At 46.4% G+C, this 19696-nt stretch overlaps 1 protein-coding gene across 2 annotated transcripts in view; it reads left to right on the top strand.

Annotated features, from left to right (window-relative positions):
* Tgfb2 (transforming growth factor, beta 2) overlaps window positions 1-19696 on the top strand; it is a 100953-nt gene that overhangs the window by 2754 nt on the left and 78503 nt on the right. Inside the window, exon 2 of one of the 2 annotated variants that reach the window (NM_031131.3) lies at window positions 14447-14530. The exons of the other annotated variant lie outside the window; for it this stretch is intronic. Coding sequence (NP_112393.2) covers window positions 14447-14530 — 84 coding nt within the window. The remainder of the gene's footprint in view (window positions 1-14446; window positions 14531-19696) is intronic. 2 annotated transcript variants of the gene reach the window in all.

Below are 19696 nucleotides of genomic sequence, written 5' to 3'. Positions count from 1 at the left end.
GAAGTTTGCAAAGAAGAGGAAGATCCAATCTCACATTGCATAGGTGTGCAGGGAGCAGGCCCGCCCAGGCAACCACTTCAGTCTGTTGCATGAAGATGAGCAAAGACAGGACAACCCAGCACCAAGGTCATGAGCAAATTAGAAAAGCTCCTAGGTTATAGGGAGGGTTTGAAGAGCATCAATAACAATAACATTAACATGTGGGCTCTTCTGTATCCCACTCCTGAACCTCCAAATAAAGGCAAAACCTGTGCCTGTGCTCACACACATAGTACTATACCCACGCACACACATAGTACTATACCCACGCACACACATAGTACTATACCCACGCACACACAGAGTACTATACCCACGCACACACATAGTACTATACCCACGCACACATATACTATATGCACACATGTGCTATTGTTTTTATGTGAAAATAGATATTTAAGAAGATTGTGCTCGGTGTAGAAGCTTAGGAGTGGAAAAATGTGTTAATAGCAGCAGAGGCAACTCAACTGTGCAGGTGCTGTGGATAATTTTATAGAAAGTATGCTAACTGATAATTTTATATAAAGTATGTCAACTGATTTTCCAGGACTCCCTAGTCCTGGACTATAGTGAGAGCTTCCAAAGAAAAAAGAAAAAAGGAAATAAAAAGAGAGAAAGAAAATAAAACCATTCCATTGTATTTTTAAAGCACGGAGAGTTGGAAGGGCAGGGCTGGCTGGCTTATATACCAGCAGTTTCTGCCTCACTATGGTGTGCGCAGGGAGGGCATGTGCCTGCTACATCTTGCAGTGAGTCTGAAGAGAGGGTCATGAGCCCATAGAGAAGTCATGGGAAAGATCACCGCCTTTTTTTTTTCTTCCACCAACTTATTAGCGTTTAGGGAGTGACTTCAACTCAAGTATTACAAATATGCCCTAATTATGGTTGGTGACTATATATCACTACAGATGGCTGATAGCCCGTGGTGGGACATTTTATAAAGTTCAGACTCAATATTTTTAGCAATGTGGAGATTTAAAACCGAAAATACAAGAGATATTGTATATGCCCTCAGGCATACTTTGTCTTAAATATTATCCTTGGCCAAGTGTGCTGTATAAATACATAGATATTAATAGAACTGGCCAGGTGCCAAGCTCCCAGTACGAATTTTAGCCAAGAATGTATTTATGGGGGTATAAATAATACTGTGTCAACATTTAAAGAAGGGATCTGATTAGTTTTGAATTTCTGCATATTGATCTTTTCGCATACTGTTAGTTTAAGACTCAGAGTGGAGTTGTGCTGAGGTTTACTGATAGCCTGCCCAGCAGGAATTAGTAGATGCCAAGGGCTTTGACTATTCCTTTGAAGTTCAAGGTGCAGCTATTCAAAAGACATCATATAAGACTTTAGAAATTCTGGGGGGGGGGGGGAAAGTGACTCTTTTCTATCTAAGAGGAATCTTAGATATCTTTAATATCTAAATTGATATCAAAACAAGTACACACAAATCATAAGGGGAGGGGAAGTCATCATCTTTTTTTGTTTATTTTTATTTATTTATTTATTTATTTATTTATTGTTTGTTTGTTTGTTTGTTTGTTTGTTTTAAGTCTGAGGTTCTCCTGTATATCACTTCCTACCACTGATCTAGATTCCAAACCTTTTTGTTAAGATGGGGCCTCAGACTGTAACTGAAGCTGGTCTCAAACTTGTCATACAGTCGAGGCGGTCCTCCAACTCATGGCCCCTCGGTCCTCATCCTCCCTAGTGCTGGGACTACCTATGCTCACTGCCATGCTAGAGCCTCCCTCTGCTTCTCACGATGAAGCAGCCACATGACATGGGTCTATCTCCGGCAATGTCAGTTCCTGCTCTCTCCTCTCCTTGCTCCCAATGGCTTCCGCTGTGACAGCTGCTATGGTCTGAATATAATGTTTCACTGTCTTGAGGTGAGAGGCTGCTGCAGGCCTTCATTAGGTAGAAGCCAGGGATATTTCTACCATAATGAAGAAGGCAGCCTGCCCCTGCCTCCATATACCAGAGAGTTATTCAGCCTCAAATTTCAGTGTTGTCCATGGTGGGAAGCCACAGTTCCCTGGTATGCAGCCTGGGATGTTGAATTCTAGTAATATTTTAAAAAGTAATAGCAACAACAAAATACCTTTACGATCAAAGGATATGAAAATAGAACCATCAGATAGAGAATAATCAGAATAGACTACGGACTGGGCTATTTTGTATGACCTATACTTTATTATTGTGATAATGGAGCTCCTAGGTTAGAGACCTCCCATTTTCCCATTCACTTGCCTTCAGTAATGAACAGGGTTGGCCCCTCATTCACTAGGAATGCCAGGTCAGCACATAGGAAACAGAAAGAACAGAGGAATTATCTTGGATTTTCCTTTCAAATAAGCAGTTTGTGTTAATGAAGGGTGGAATCTCCAGGCTGGGCAGGCAAAGACAGTAAAAGATGACCACGCCAGCTTATTCTATCTCTGGGAATTTGGTGGACTGAAGTACACAGCCTGGAAAAATCACAAAGAGGTTGCCCTTCTAAACCTTTCACACGAAGGCTAAAAACATTTAATACTAAGCAATTCTCCTTCTCTGGCCCCCCTGTAATCTCCAATTGAAATTGCCGGACGTAGAACAAATGCCAGTGTCATGATGGTTTTAAGGAATGTGGCTTAGTATTCTATTCATGAATCTGTCTATATATACAGATTGCTGGCCCAATGGGCCAAACGCCAAGGAAGGGGAATATTAGGAGAACACAGTAGCAGCCTTACTTTAGAGACAGATTTTTGCCTTCTCTCCTAAAAGATTTCCTGTGCATGCTTGTAGATGAATGTGGGTCAGAGAGAGGAAGGGGGGTTGGAGAGTAAAGACTAGCTGGGACCTCTTGACTTCCATAATGCATAAGTTACTAATGCACAACGAGCAGACGCTCACTCCCTCCTTTTATTGACTCATGGCCAGTACTACTTCTAATGTCTCCTGTGGTTACACCTGAGTACCTCTGCATTCTCCTCCTCCCAGATCTCCTTCATTTTTACTTTGCAAAGTAGGTAAGTGAAGCCTCAAATTAAAACACAGTGTATAGCTGGACCAGGTAGGTAGTTTTGCTGCTGCCGCTCCTGAGTAGACCTCCGGGTTTTAAAGGCTGGGGGTCCTCCAAGATTAAAGGGCTTGTGGTTCGCTTAAACACACCTCCGCGTCTCCACAGCGTCTCCCGTGGTCAAAGCCAGGAAGTGCAGGTCTTGAAAATTGTCTTCTCCGTGGTGGAGAGAGGCTGGCTCAAACCTCCTCAGGCACCTTCTGTGTAAAGATATGAAAGGATGACAAGTTGTTTTGCCTAGAGGAAATGGATATGTGAAAAAGGGCTAATGATTCACTGTTGAATTCGCATCGAATCTGGGTTAGAATCGAGGAGGCCAGTGACTACGGGGCCTTTGCCCAGAGATTACAACACACTTGAAGCTGCAGTGCTAGAAGTTTCGGGAAGGCAGGGTGGAGGAGCCTGGGGAGAAGTGTGCAAGGGTGGGCTCCTGGCCTAGGTCCTTCCCCATTGCCCCTGGCATCTTCTTCATAAATACCCAAGAGAGGTGGGCAGCAAGCAGGTGCCTGCCCAAAGCAGCCGTTTCCTCCGCAGTCTCCTCCTTGCATTTCCCGTCTGTCCTTCAGTCTCGGTGAGGAATCCACTTTGTAGATTCCCAGCAGCCTGACGAAATGTGGCTTTGGCTGAGATAAACAGATGTTTTTGTTGTCATTTTTAAAAAAGCATCTGGTGCGCTTGTGTTCTGCCCTTTAATATATTTTAAGCAGAGATAGTCTTTAACCTGGAATTCATTGTTCTCTGGGTACTTCATTTTAAATTTAATAACGTGTTAGGGATCCTGGGTCAGGCTTGTTTAGACCAAAAGATTAACCTCCATCTTTTGTTTAAAAGAAATTTGTGTCTTGCTCTAACCTCAAGCTGCCTTGGGTGGGTGGTTGTTTCTTTTCTAACCTCTGAGAGTTAGAAGTGGGTGTTAGGCTGCACTCTGACCACCAGCTTCCTGTGTTGGCCGGATGGCTTTGACTCCACATACAAACCCTCTTTAGCCCCTGGCTTTTAATCCAAGTTCCCCCTCACCCTTCCAGATGATGGGTGTCCCTCTGTAGGGTGGTCAAACCATCTTGCCTATCTGTATCTAGTGCCCTGCTGTGTTTGCGGGATAAAGCAGACCTTCAGATTTCTACCGGGCCACCTACTTCTGCAGATTGCAGGGGTCTGATGTGTGAAGAAGCCCTACGCAGCTTCTGACACTTAGTAGGCCTCTGCATGGCAGTCATTATTTATTGTGTCCCCAAATGTCATTGACTTTAAGACGCACCATTGTTTTCACACCACCAGAAGGGAGGATGACCTGAGCAGATTCTAGTGCATGACTGATTTCGAGTGGATTCAGCAGGTACTTACATGAGGTCAGATTGCCTCAGGGACCACGTCTGGGTTCTTGGGATGTCTTGGCAATCCCAAGGCCTTACTATGGGAATTCCACCCAGTGGGTCCAGATCCCTGGTTCAATCTGATTATTCACCAGGTGGCCTTTAGGGCATAGGGACTGGCTAGGCGGTGACCCCTTCCGCGAGGAGACCTGGAACCCTTTGGTGTCTTCTTAGATTTGGCTCTCTTAAGTAGTTAGCACTGTAAAACCTTTAAGGTCAGCTCTGCCCTCACCCTCTTCAGCCCGCCCTCTTACCAAATCTCTGCCTGATAGCACTGCTTTCCGGCAACCTTTTCTTTGGCTTTCATCCATGAACAGGTCATGGATTTTCATGGCTCTGGGCCCTGTGGATGTTGTTTCTTCAACTGGATGAACTGTCTTTTAATATTTTGAGGACGGCTGCAGATGTAAGATGGCCCCTCCCTAAGAGAGCGTCCCTGTTTTGTCTGAATACATGCCATTGGCTCTTGTGAATCCCGAGATCCTGATCTGTGGTTTGCTCTCATTTCTGCCTCTCCACATTCCCCTGTGTTGTTGGTTCTGTAGATGTCCCGGGTCCTCTTTGTTCCTACAGAACCTAGCACACTGTCTTTGTTCAGGAAATGTTCCACAAGTGACATTGCCTCCTGAGAAAGACTGAAGCTCCACCAGGACCCGCACCAGGAGACCTGGAGAATAGAGGCTGTTCCACTTAAAGGAAGAGCAAGGACTTCTAGTGTCTCCAGACTGAGGCAGCTCATTCCCTGTTTCTGCCTTTATAGAGAATTATATCAATATGGACAAGAAGAAAACACACCTTCACGAACACTTCTGTGTGCCAGGCCTGGCTTCGAATATTTATGAGTGTCTCATCATTTCATCTTCATAAGCCAACTCTGAAGTTGGCCCTAGCATTTTCATTTTGACATCTGAGGTTACATCAGTGATACCTTATATCCCTGAAGATAACAGCAGGCCTTAACACAGAGTCCAGGCAATGGACACCATTGCTTTTCTTTTTGCTTGGTAGATATGGGGGTCTTCATAGGCATCCAAGACCTTGGGGTAGGTGGTCCAGGCTATCCTCGAGCTCCTTATTTAACTGCTTCAGCCTTCTGAGTGCTGGAGCTACAGTCCTACGTGCCATTGTGGGTGGCTCAGCATGGTTTTTCTTGACCTGACATCCCTGGTCAATCCTTATGAGAATGACTGTGTTCTCTAGGAGAGCACTGCATTCGCAAGTTTGGAATAGTTTCCTAGGAAAGCAGATGCATCTTTGAAGACCGCACGAAACTGGAGGGATTTCCCCCCCTTCAACATGCTCAGCTTTCATCCGCACACTGATATAAACATGATTTATCAAGCACTTGGCCTTGTGCTGGACTGCAAGCCCACCCTAAAGTCGTATGATGATTTTAGAAAAGTAATCGATCTGGGTGGCAAAACAGACCTGAGCTTTAGAGCAATACTGAGTACCGCACTAAGTAAGCAGGAGAAGCAGGAGAAGCACGTGGAGGGAGATCAGACCAAAGGAAAGCGGGGTGGAGGTTATGAACATGGAGGCCTCCCTTGACTATAACAGGGCTCCTTTCAGTACAAGTGTTCAGAACTGTGTTGTTACCCAGCCTTGTAGCCTGGGTTCATGCTTATCACCTGCCCGGGCCTCAGTTTCTCAGTTTGTAAGAATGAAGAAAGTAACAGCTGTTCCTAGTGTTGTGAACCACAGCGTAGCGAGGGTTAGGATGCCTACCACAGTTGCTTCTGGCCCTCAGGGTCTTGGTCTCACTGCTTCATAGTGGTTCCCTGTCTCAACACCACCCACCCACCCTCAACCCTCCCACCTCAACCCCTGCTTCAGTGAGTCTCTGTTGAGAAAAAGGAAGGAAGACATTTGGAGCGAGCACTGCCAAGCAGGGTCAGACAACCATGGCTGAACAGGATAGACTTTCTTTAACTGGAGACCAGCTCTGGCCCAGCCCTGAATTATGTACAAAGGCTGCAGCAAGTGAAGGACCTTAGACAGTGAGGGTCTCAGGGAGGAAGCCAGCTGAGAGGGTACAAGGGACTTCTGGGGAGTCACCAGTGACAAAGGGACCAGCCACGCTGAGCCCTCAGGTCATGTTTAAAACTATCCTGTGCGACGTTTCCTCTGTGAATTGGTGCCCTGGCTTTGTTAGAGCAGCTTGGGAACACCATTCCACCGGTGCCAGAAAACTCTTCTGTTCAAGAGGAAATTGACTGGATTTAGGTCTTTTGGGAAGAGGGGAGGCTTCGTGGAGCTGAGCAAACCCTGCTCTCATCCCTTCATTCTCTCAAGCTTTGCTTGGACTCGTTAGACCTGAGAAGTCAGAAATGCTTGGCTCAGATTTTTCTCTAGCCACAATGACTTGAGAAACCAAAGGCAGATGGGAAGTGCTCTGTGGATGTTGTGAAGCCCAAACCCTCTGAAAGTAGTTTGAATGCATTTCCAACCCTCTGCAGGCAGCTGTTTTCCTTCACACAGGCGGCTCCATGTATCTTCCCTTCCCAAGGAGAGCCTCTGCTGCCTCAGGCCTTCCTGGCTCTGTCCACACTGGTAATTAGGAGCCAGGTTGTTCCTGAAGAGGAGACTCCACATATCTGAACTCACAGTCATGGAGTAGCTATGTGAGAACTGCTCTCTGGTGGTGTTTGTTTCAGGAAATTCTTCAGGACCTTTTCCGTCTCATGAAAGAAAAAGAAAAATGGAAAAAGAAAAAAAAATGCGTGGCTTAGTTCTTGGCTCTGTTCGCATGGCTGTCCCTGTCTTGACCACAGCACACTGACAAACACCATGTCTGTCCCAACAAGCCAGTTCACGGGTCACCATTCATTCATAACTCGTGCTGCCGATAGAACCCTCACTCACTCCTTCATATGAACAAGAGCACACCATTTGGCTCTGAGAGACAGGCAGAAATGACCGCAGGCCTGGGATGGGGTGGGGGTGGGGGTGATGGGGAGCTCTCAAATCACTCCACCTGAAAACAGCAACAGCAAAACAGTTGGGTAGCTTTTCCTTGGTGGATTTGAACAGCACGGGGATATTTATTGTTGCCAGAATGTAAGCGGGAGTATTCTGGGAAATGGGATTTTATTCTCAAGCTCTGGACTGGTTTCCTCGTTGGTAATTTCAGTGCTTCTCAGACCACGCATATCACCGATTACTCCGTCTATACCAGATATGATAGAGCTTTGTCATTGTCCCATTTGGGGACATTCTTTTTTTTTTTTTTTTTTTTTAGTGGACCATCCACAGATCATCCGCCAGTCTAATCTCATTGTCACTTCTGCCTGGGCAGCTTCATGATCACTCCAGAACTGGTCCCACTTGGCGTATGTCTTAGTTAGGGTCTTTTTTTTTTTTTTTTTTTTTTTATCCAGCACCAGATAGCATCATTTTACTTTCAAGCCTAGAAATTGCACACTTGTATATAAACCAACCGAAGATGAGGATTGAGAGTTCATCTTGGTGGATTTTTCCTTTGATGAATATGAAGTGTCCTTCCTTATCTTTTTTGATGGCTTTTAATTGAAAATTGATTTTATTTGATATTAGAATGGCTACTCCAGCTTGCTTCTTCTGACCATTTGCTTGGAAAATTGTTTTCCAGCCTTTCACTCTGAGGTAGTGTCTGTCTTTGTCTCTGAGGTGTGTTTCCTGTAGGCAGCAGAATGCAGGGTCCTCATTGCGTATCCAGTTTGTTAATCTATGTCTTTTTATTGGGGAGTTGAGGCCATTGATGTTGAGAGATATTAAGGAATAGTGATTATTGCTTCCTGTTATATTCATATTTGGATGTGAGGTTATGTTTGTGTGCTTTTCTTCTCTTTGTTTTGTTGCCAAGATGATTAGTTTCTTGCTTCTTCTAGGGTATAGCTTGCCTCCTTATGTTGGGCTTTACCCTTTATTATCCTTTGTAGTGCTGGATTTGTAGAAAGATATTGTGTAAATTTGGTTTTGTCATGGAATATCTTGGTTTCTCCATCTATGTTAATTGAGAGTTTTGCAGGATACAGTAACCTGGGCTGGCATTTGTGTTCTCTTAGGGTCTGTATGACATCTGTCCAGGATCTTCTGGCTTTCATAGTTTCTGGCGAGAAGTCTGGTGTGATTCTGATAGGTCTGCCTTTATATGTTACTTGACCTTTTTCCCTTACTGCTTTTAATATTCTTTCTTTATTTTGTGCGTTTGGTGTTTTGACAATTATGTGACGGGAGGTGTTTCTTTTCTGGTCCAATCTATTTGGAGTTCTGTAGGCTTCTTGTATGCCTATGGGTATCTCTTTTTTTAGGTTAGGGAAGTTTTCTTCTATGATTTTGTTGAAGATATTTACTGGTCCTTTGAGCTGGGAGTCTTCACTCTCTTCTATACCTATTATCCTTAGGTTTGATCTTCTCATTGAGTCCTGGATTTCCTGTATGTTTTGGACCAGTAGCTTTTTCCGCTTTACATTATCTTTGACAGTTGAGTCAATGATTTCTATGGAATCTTCTGCTCCTGAGATTCTCTCTTCCATCTCTTGTATTCTGTTGGTGAAGCTTGTATCTACAGCTCCTTGTCTTTTCTTTTGATTTTCTCTGTCCAGGGTTGTTTCCATGTGTTCTTTCTTGATTGCTTCTATTTCCATTTTTAATTCCTTCAACTGTTTGAGTGTGTTTTCCTGGAATTCTTTCAGGGATTTTTGCGATTCCTTCCTTTAGGCTTCTACTTGTTCTCTAAGGGAGTTCTTTATGTCTTTCTTGAAGTCCTCCAGCATCATGATCAAATATGATTTTGAAACTAGATCTTGCTTTTCTGGTGTGTTTGGATAGTCCGTGTTTGCTTTGGTGGGAGAATTGGGCTCCGATGATGCCATGTAGTCTTGGTTTCTGTTGCTTGGGTTCCTGCGCTTGCCTCTCGCCATCAGATTATCTCTAGTGTTACTTTGTTCTGCTATTTCTGACAGTGGCTAGACTGTTCTATAAGCCTGTGTGTCAGGGGTGCTGTAGACCTGTTTTCCTGTTTTCTTTCAGCCAGTTATGGGGACAGAGTGTTCTGCTTTCGGGCGTGTAGTTTTTCCTCTCTACAGGTCTTCAGCTGTTCCTGTGGGCCTGTGTCTTGAGTTCACCAGGCAGGTTTCTTGCAGGGGAAAAGTTGGTCCTACCTGTGGTTCCAAGGCTCAAGTTTGCTCGTGGTGTACTGCCTAAGTCCTCTCCGCGGCGGCAGCAACTGGGAAGATCTGCGCCGCTCTTTCCGGGAGCCTCCGTGCACCAGGGTTCCAAATGGTGTTTGGTGTTTTCCTCTGGCGTCTGGATGTGCACAGAGTACAGTCTCTTCTGGTTTCCCAGGCGTGTCTGCCTCTCTGAAGGTTTAGCTCTCCCTCCCACGGGATTTGGGTGCAGAGAACTGTTTATCCGGTCTGTTTCCTTCAGGTTCCGGCGGTTTCTCAGGCGCAGGGGTCCTGCCGCTCCTGGGCCCTCCCCTAAGGGAACCCAGAGGCCTTATACAGTTGCCTCTTGGGCCAGGGATGTGGGCAGGGCTGGGCAGTGTTGGTGGTCTCCTCCTCTGCTCTGCAGCCTCAGGAGTGCCCACCTGATCAGGCGGTGAGGTCTCTCTCCCACGGGGTTTGGGAGCAGAGAGCTGCTGCGGGCCGGGATCCGCGGGTGTGGGACTTCCGGTAAACACAGGAAGTGCCCGGTCCTAGAGGAATTTTGCCTCTGTGTGTCCTGAGTTCACCAGGCAGGTTTCTTGCAGGGGAAAAGTTGGTCCTACCTGCGGTTCCAAGGCTCAAGTTTGCTCGTGGGGTACTGCCTAAGTCCTCTCCGCTGTGGCAGCACTTAGTTAGGGTCTTATTCCTGAGGACAGACACCGTGACCAACATGAGTTTTATAAAGGACAACATTTAATTGGGGCTGGCTTACAGGTTCAGAGGTTCAGTCCATTATCATCAAGGAGAGAGCATGGCAGCACCCAGGCATGGTGCAGGAGGAGCTGAGTTATACATCTACACCTGAAGGAAGCCGGGGATAGACTGAACATCCCCAGGCAGCTAGGAGGAGGGTCTCCAAGCCCACCCCCACAGTGACACACTTCCTCCAACAAGGCCACACCTTCTAATAGTGCCATTCCCTGGGTCAAGCATATGCAAACCATCACAGTGTATAAGGAATTTCTGTAGACAAGAGGCTAGCCCCTAAGAAGCACATACAGTGTACTCTGACCCTGGGCCGGCCGGAAGAAGAAAAGAACAATGCCAGATAGAGACCATTTCTTTGCAGAGGAAGAGGGTTTGTGGAAGGAAATGCACCCTGGGATGGCTCTTGGGATTCTGTTGGTGTAGCCGAGTTCACCCCTTGGCATTTGAAGCTTTTGAAGTTGAGGACAGGGACAGAGGAAGCCAGGCTACCAAACCCTTTCCTGGTCTGGAGGTGGTAGGGCATCACAAAAGCTGACTTCTACCCTTCACTCCTGGTGCTGCCCCAGCAAGTCCTGCCTTTCAAAGTGTCTGTGAAGCCCCCGAGTTCCTCATATCTCTCAGCATCTTGTCTTTATCTGAGACATCTGGAAGCATTAAGAACAACCCAGAAACCTTGCTGGTTTGAACAGCGTCCACTCCTGTTCCTCTCAGTCATGTTGCTAGGTTGCTAAGTGTGTTAGTTAAAGTGACTAGGTGGGCTGAGAGGGACTGTATCCTGACAGCACCTTTCCTTCCTGCAAAGCCTGTGCTTTCTGTTTCTGTGGACTGGCGTGGCATGCCGTACTCTCTGTCTCGGAGGGGGACATATTCCCGAAGAGTCCCCCTGTTGGGAAGTGTCGTGCATGGTCAGTAATGAAATGATGCGTGCTGAGCCAGATCTCATTTTTCCAGTGTTCACACTGTGGGAAGAGGGCCTTGAGTCAAGTTCCAGGATTGTCTTGCCCAGTAATGGTGGTAGAACGTTCTAAGGACAGTTGAAACTCGTCGCAGTTTAGCACCATGAGGTAGTGGTAGAAACCCACTTGTGCAATTATAGTTACTGAGAGGTACAGTGGATGCTTGAATGAGGAGCTTGGGAGGGTTTCTCAGGAGCTGATTTGACATGAAATTTATATGTTTATTTTATGTGTACGGCCATGCCTGCGTGTACATGTGTGCACCGCGTGCATGTAGTGTACTCGGAGGCCAGAAGAGAGTATCTAATCCCCTGCAACTGAAGATACAGACAGTTTTGAGCCATCATGCGGGGACTGGAAACTGAATCCAGGTCCTCTGCAGGAAGTAACCGGCTGTCTTAGCTACCAAGCCTTCTGAGAGTTTTACATGACGTTTAATTACACTCAATGAACTCCACACAGTATTCCCAGATGGTTTCTAAATGAGGTGCTCCAGGAGCTCTTGACCTCCTTGGCCAGATGCAGGTGTCTGGAACCCTTTTTACAGTCAGGGTGGGGGCCAGAGACAAAGAACAAAGACTTGGTAACTTGCATTCATAACAAACACCAGAGGGGACTCTTGGGCATAGTAAAATTTGAAAACTACTAGTCCGACTCTTTGCCTCTTAGCCTCTAGAAAGGCCTTTTGCTTTCCCTCAGGGTCATCCAACCAGCTACATCAAAGGAAAAGTGTCCAGGTTTGTTTCATTGCCGCCTGTCTTACCGGTCCTGGGCTAAAACAACTCCAGAGCTCTGGTGATTTACATCATAGTCTTTAACTATCTTAGGAAGGATCCATGCTAAGCATTCCATCTCTACCTCCTCGTCTGTGGAACTCATATTCCTCTTTCTCAACTTATGAGTACCCAGGTACTTTTGAACAGTATCGTCTCTAAGACTGAACTGAGCATCTCTGGCTTTTCGTCGAGTTCCTTATGTCGAGAAGCATCATGGGTAACCAGCTCTTCACTCGTCTAAAAAAAAAAAAGTGTGTATTCTTATCACCACTTATACAATCACATATGAGTTAAATAATGGTTATTTTAATAGTGAGGATTTCTTTCTGTGGCCCAAGAAGTCACTATTGACTTCTTTATAGAGTGATCTTACTGTCTGCAGTATTGCCTTCCATCAGAGATCCCTTTTCTGGGTCCCTGATTAGAGGGCGGGCAACAGAATAGGACAAAAGGAGAGGAGAAAGGGGGGGTAATATTAATATTGCAGCTTCATAGTGGGAAGGGAGCAAACCAAAGGTGCATACTTAAAAGGATTTGAAAATAGTGCATTCCCTACCCCCGTCGTCTCACAAGTGTCCCTGTGCTGTACATGACTTTGGGCAATGTCAGCCTTCTAACTTCAGTGGGCAGAATGGCGTCTCTTCTGTATCAGGGCATGTACTGGCCTGAAGAAGGTGCTGTTTCCCAGGGAAAGGACTTAGGTCCCCCCAAGTAATACATAGGGCCATCACACAGAGGAGAAAGCATCTCTGAGAAAGCGACTTGCTTCGCATCTCTGCCGGTCTCTGATTCTATGCCTTAAGATTTTTATTTAGGATAACTTTCAGCACAGCTTTGTAAAGGGCAGATATGAAAGAGAAAAGCCCCTTTTGCTAATCTTGGAACAAACAGTTTATACGCAGGGTGAGGGATACTCTCCCTATCAGACTGTGGAGAAGCTCTGAAAGTAAACAGTACAGTTGTTTACTGGGGGGTTGGGGGCGGTGGTGGCCACAGATGTGAGCTGGAAGCAGCATATGGTGGCAAGGTGACAGTGCCATACGCTGCGAAAGGGTCATCCGTAGCCTTCATCATCCCTGCCACACCAGCTGAGCGGAGCCCCATTTCCAAACTGAAGAGTGTTCTTTTGTCTTGAAAGCCAAATTCGTACATGTGTGAACATCTGTCACTGGGATCTTGTCAGTGGGCCGCATGCCGAAGATGGTCAGTGTCAGAGTGCAGGAAGAGCTATCATTGTCTAAAGTACAGTGGGAGGAAGCACATGTGGGCCTGTGTCTTGTCAAGAGAAGGTTCAAGTCAGTCGGGTTTGAAAGGTGCCAGTTAACTCCTAGAAGACACACCCATACAACATACACACAGAAGGCGAGTGGGAGCGCTGGAAAGGAACTGCATCTGCGCAGGAACTGATGTAGGCTTCAACCACTTTGCACACCAGATAACTGATAGGCTTGCACCACAAGATTGCCTTTTATCTGCCAGTCTTTAAAAATGCGGCATCTTGGGGGCCGGGGAGGACATGTCTGTCTTCTCGAATCAGAAGCATGGCTAAACTCATGGGAAACCAACAGATTCTTAATCTGCACCTTCTCACACAGAAAATTCCCTTGGCAGGACAGAAGCTGTTGTTTTGAACACCCAGCCATGTTTTCTCTTCCCTTTGATTGATACTCATCCATACAGCTGTGAGGGCTTTGTTTTTATTTTTTCCGGTGTATTTTGTCTCTAAGAATAAGGTAACAACATTTAAGTCTGATTGCTGCTCTAAGAGCCTCAGGTATCAGGACAGCTGAACTCCAAGGAAGACGTGGCTAATCTCTTTGAATGTGTGCCAGCATTTGAAACCATAGGCCCACAGCTCCAAACCAACAGGCCCTTAGAGTTCTCATCCATAGGTGAATGAGTTTGCATACGTGGGGGGAAAATAAGGACAGGTTTTTTTTTAAGAACTGTGAAATCTAAGCTCAAACTTTGTTCGTAACAATAGGCAGGTAAAGGCCTTTCTCATTCCTCTTTAGTCTAATTCAAGGTATTACATTTCCCCAGTTAACTACACAAAATGCAAACTGCTGATTTACGATTGAGCACCTTAAGGGGACAATTGCGTGGAGCAATGTGGGCTGCTGGGTAGGGCATGACGTAAGATCAGGGACTGGAAATCAAGGGTGGCAGCTGAGAGTTGCCCTGCCCTGGGTTATCAGCTGCCTGCAGTTTGGAGGGATGGCGTGGGGGGATGGTAAGACTAGCCAGCAAGTCCCTTTTCTACTTGGAATCTTAGCATAGTTCTGGGCTGGGCGTGTCTTCAGTAAAATAGCTAATGACTGCTTTTTAAAACTCCTAGCTGTCTGCCCAGTTGTTACAACATCCTCTGGCTCAGTGGGCAGCTTTTGCTCCAGACAGTCCCAGGTGCTCTGTGGGTACCTTGGTGAGTATACTTGTCCGCTTTATTCCTCCTTTGACATGGTGATACCGAGTCTTTTATGTGTGTCTCCAGTGGGGAATTGGTCAGAGGGGAGACAGGATTTTGAGAAACAGCTTTGTAGGTGTGCAGTCACCAACGTGCCTAGGAATTTCTAGTCTGTTTCATGGGAAGAATTGATGCCTAGCTTGGAAGTGAGATGCTGTCCCATGTGCAAGAATAGATACAAGGTGTGAGCTATGCGGGCCAGAGATCACAGAGGGATTTAAAATATTGATCCTTTGATCCCCACAGAGGCCATTTTCTGGAGGACCCTAGAGTGAGGCCTGAATGTTAATGGGGAGGGGGCTTTTACAGAGTTTGTATTTGCTCTCCTATTTCTGACACACTGTAGCTATTCCATTAATGCTTCTTGCACTAACCAAAGGAAAAGAAGCCTCCCCCCGAAACCCCCACAACCCCCTGCCCTTCAGGGTGACAGAGGGAGGCTCCAGGGAGAGTTGTGTTAATGCCATCCTCTCTGACCTTCCTTGTTGACTTGTCTGAGTTCCATGAGAAAAATCGATTGCTCTAAGTTAGGCCCTCCGCTAGCTGAGCCTGGAGACCAGGTACAAGCCCTTCAGCACCACGTTAGAACTCGGGTCACCAGAACCACAGATCTCTGCTCCCTTCTGTGTAGACCATCGACTGGTTCCATTAGCATTGATCGGATGTGTACTGTGTTCTGGACAATGAGTCCACAGAAAGTCAGATTCGAGTAAGCTGACACTCATGGAATTCAGTAGCTGAGTTGTTTCTGAGCCATACACAGGAAGAAGAGAAATAGACCAAGTTAGTTAGGACTCGAGTGTATGTGGAGGCTCTACACGTGCACAGAGGGGGCGATTCTTCTGCCCTGACCGAAGCCTAGTCCTTTGGAGAGCCTATTTTGCAACTTTCCGTGCCTGGCCTTGCTTCTTACGAACTACTGTTACATACAGTGGCCGCAGCTGAGGTTTTCTAGTACAGAAACCCCCAATAGCCCTAGTCTGTTAAGAGTTTGTGTTGGTTTTATTTTGATAAAGAAGGGCTCACAGTGGCTGGAGGGAACAGTGGGAATTAAATCAGTAAAATGTCCAATTGGTGCTGAGATAGCTCTTGTGTGAAACAGATTGCATCTGGTTTCTGAGTTCTGAATTTTCATTTTATTCCACTCTCTAAACCAAAGAGTTAAATGTGCTATTTCTCGCCGCCGTTCACTAACTGGTATTTGGGGGGAGGGGGATGGAAGCAAATGAGTAAAGACAAACCTTGGTCGATTCCTCTTTACAGCCCAGGTCACACACCCATTTGGACCTAGGTTAAAAGGTCTCCCTTTCTCCTCCTCTTCCTCCCTCTCCTCTTCCTCCTCTTCCTCCCTCTCCTCTTCCTCCTCTTCCTCCCTCTCCTCTTCCTCCTCTTCCTCCCTCTCCTCTTCCCCCTCTGCCTCCTATTCCTTCTCCCCCTTCTCTTCCTCCTCTTCCTTCTCCTCCTCCTTTCCATTCCTCCTTCCTCTTCCTCCCCCTCCCTCCTCTTCTTCCTCCTTCTGCTCCTCTTCTTTTACTTCTTCTTCTGGAAATTGTAGTTTGGAGAAGTGAGTCCCTTGTCCTTCTCCCAGAACCGACAGGTAGTGAGGCTGACATTAGAATTCAGAGTGACCTGGCTTTTCTCCGCCCTACCTTTGGTTCCAAACTTACTTTGCACTTCTGCTTTCCTTCGGGAACCTAAGCTCATTCATTTTGTCTTTTGCCCACCACCTCCTTAGAAATCCCCTGCCCCCGCCCTCCTGCCCATCAAACAGCTGAGTCCTAGCTAGCAAACAGTTTGAGCCCTTTCCCGGTTCCTGGAGAAGATGTTCTCTTTACATCCTCCCACGTGGTTGGACTTATTTCCAGTTAGTGATTGCTCAGAGCTTTTTCCCCTTCCTTCAGTGAGTGAGACTTGTGAAAGCTTCAGTGCTCCTCCAGGCTGTTGGCGTCATTCCGAATATCTCTGAAGGTGAAGGAAAATACAGGGCACTTTCACAGGTTCCTGGACACAGGAGGCTTCTCCACCCCACATGGCAGACCTCTTTCAGGTCTTCCAGGCAAGACCCCTAACAGGGGACCAGGAGATGGCTTCGTCAGTAAAATATTTGCCTGGTACATAGAAGGATGGTGACACACACGTGTAATCCAGGGAGTTGACGACAGGTGTATCCCTGGGCCTCGCTAGGCAGCCCACCTAACCCAATTGAGTTCCAGGTTAATAAGAGACCCTGCCTCAAAAGGTCATGAGGACAGCACATGACTCACTCTCTCTCTCCCTCTCTCCCTCTCTCCCTCTCTCTCTCTCTCTCTCTCTCTCTCCCTCTCTCCCTCTCTCCCTCTCTCCCTCTCTCCCTCTCTCCCTCCCTCCCTCTCCCACTCCCTTTCTCTTCTTAGAAATAGTAACTGAGTAAAAATGCAGTGAGCATCTGCTGGTGGTCTAGGTGAATTTCTCTCCGTGCCTTTGATTCGAACAATCATTAAGTGAGGTCGGCCTGTGTTAAGCAGGTCAAGAGCCATCCCTGTCACAAGAGCCAAGTGCTGGGGACATCTAGGTGTGTGACACTGGTGAAGGGGCTGATCTCTCAGCTTCAAATATAATGCCCCAGAAAACGAAGCATCCAATCTTCCCACGCTTATCACAGACTGTGATCTTGCAGAACACTTCTCTATTGTCCACAATTATATTATTATATGTAGTATAATAATATTGTCCCTATATATGTGTGTGTATATATATATATATTATATGTGAGGTAACCTGTGTAAGCGTTTTCTAATATAATACAAAAGCTGTGCCTGGTTCAGGATGTCTGCAGATGCAGCTCAGCACACACTTAAAGCTTCTTGAGTTTTGTTTCGTTTTGTTTTTTTGCAAGTTTTAAAAATTCAATTACATGGTTCCCAAGGGCGAGCTTTGTAGGGGACAACGTGCTTTTGCTATGTCAGAAGGTTGGATGTGCCTAACCCTAGAGGTGTGGAGGTGCGTGTCTATCATTCCAGGACACTAGGGAAGCAGAGGCTTTCTATGGACACCTAGATCAACAGTCACAAAGACAAACACGTCATGTAAGGATTTCAGTGGCCCCATTAGGATTTAATGACGAGAGCTAGTGAGATGGCTGAGGTAAGAGCCCTGGCTGCTCTTGCAGAGGCCCTGGTTTTGGTTCACAGGAACCCCATTGTGTCTCACAGCCATCAGTAACACAAGTTCCGGGCGATCTGATAGCCTCTTCTGGCTTTAGTGATACCAAACACAGGCATAGCGCACAGACGTACATGTAGGCAAAACACTCGTGCACATAAAATAAAATAAAATAAAATAAAATAAAAAGATGCCCTCCAGTCCTTGTGTTTGTTTACCCCATGGCAGCTTTCTTGGGCTTGTCCTAGACTAGTGGAGTCAGGAGCACTAGGTGGGGACAGCTGGGAGGTTGCAAATTCTAAACAGTCTGCAGGTGCTCCTGACATCACTGAGGTTGGCAGCTGTGGGAGCCGGTGGACCCTCTGATCATGCTGGCCTGCTAACTCACAGAGGCCCATGTGGAAGGCTTCAGATGCAGCGGGACCTCTGTTTGATCAGCTGGCACTGCAAGGGAGGGCCCCTGAGTCCACAACCCAGTCAGAGGTTTCCCTATATGTCCCCCATTTTCCAGCGTACCTACAGACACTGAGTTAGAGCTGTTACTTAAGTATCCTGAAAAGCCCCTGTTCCAGATTCACCACAGGGAAAGGCTTTGGGTGTACAGGGAAACAATACAGGCACATGGCGGGCAGCAGATGCCATCTTGGAATCAGACAGGGGATGATCCCTTCATTCAAGTGCTTTCAACCAGGCAACTGTGGGGTCTGAAGGAGGTTAATTTTTTTGTTTTATATGTGTAAAGTTTTCTCGTTTCTTTTTCTTTCTTTTTTTTTTTTTTTTTTTTTTTTTTGCCTGTGTGCACGTATGTATACCATACGCATGCAGTGCCCAAGGAGAGCAGAAGAGGGTCTTGAGTCTTGCAACTAGAGTTCTGAGCTGCTCTGTCAGTCCTGGGAGCCAAACCTGGCTTCTCTGCCAGAGCAGCAAGCACCCTTGACCACTGAGCCATCCCTTCAGCCCCCAGATGTGTTTAATGCGTATAAGACAGGTACAGATGTAAGCCAATGTGTAATCCCCAGGGTGAATTTGGCCAAAACATTGAGGTCCTCATTATGGCCTGAATCCCATTCTGACACATCCCATGGAGGTTAGGATCTAGCCAACAACAGAATGTAAACCCTGCCGTCTGAACCGAGCTAAGCTTCTTCCAGTAACTGCCGTTTTCGCTTTCCAAATGATATTTTTCTAAAAGGTGTTAGAGCCGGTGGGAATTAATCATTTGGCTTGTGCAACACCATGCCTCCCAGAATTCTGATGCGCTCCTTGAACCGCCCAGGATTCTGAGTCTTACCCTACAGTAGGAATGTTTCAGCCTAGCTCTTACTCCTTTTGCAATTACCATGCTATTTAGAGAACTGCCTGGCTCTTCTCTCATGACGAACCTCACTGCTGCGGCAAGAGAAGAGCTGAGAGGGTTAATTTTACTCCACGACATTAACTACTCTCTCTACATTAACTACGGTCATTGAGAGGATCTCAAAACAAACATCTAATGCTTGCAGCACTCTTGGAAAGACACAAAGTAAAGAGGGGACTTCGGTGTGAGACCCTGGCTTATTTCACAGCCTTTAATGAGGGTCTGTTTCACTGGGCACCAGTGTAGCCATGATATTGCCACTAAGTGGATACCACGGAAGCAAGCGGCTGCCTTTAGAGATCTTAACTCTGCCGATAGAAGTCAATTGTTAGCAAAGATTAAAGGAGAAGGCACGATCTGATAAATGTTCAAGTGCTCTGTGAGCAGGAAGAGAGCAAGTGGATGAGGGAATGAGTAACAGTTTCACACAGGCAGGGCGTGGGAGTACTGTTTAAGACGGTAATGTTTAAGCAGCGACTGGAAGGAGACCAGAGCGTCTGTAAGAGAAGATCATAGCTGCGAAGGAAGCAGCCAGACTGACCTGGCATAGCCTGGGGTTATCAGATGTATCCCAGGAGAAGAGAGTAGACGGCAAATGAAGGAATGTTCATGCAGGGTCCTGTTGG

Source organism: Rattus norvegicus, chromosome 13, assembly GCF_021556685.1.
Source record: "Rattus norvegicus strain SHRSP/BbbUtx chromosome 13, alternate assembly SHRSP_T2T, whole genome shotgun sequence".
Classification (NCBI taxonomy): Eukaryota; Metazoa; Chordata; class Mammalia; order Rodentia; family Muridae; genus Rattus; species Rattus norvegicus.
Note: the sequence above shows the minus strand (reverse complement) of the source record. Positions and strands in the feature narration are given on the sequence as shown.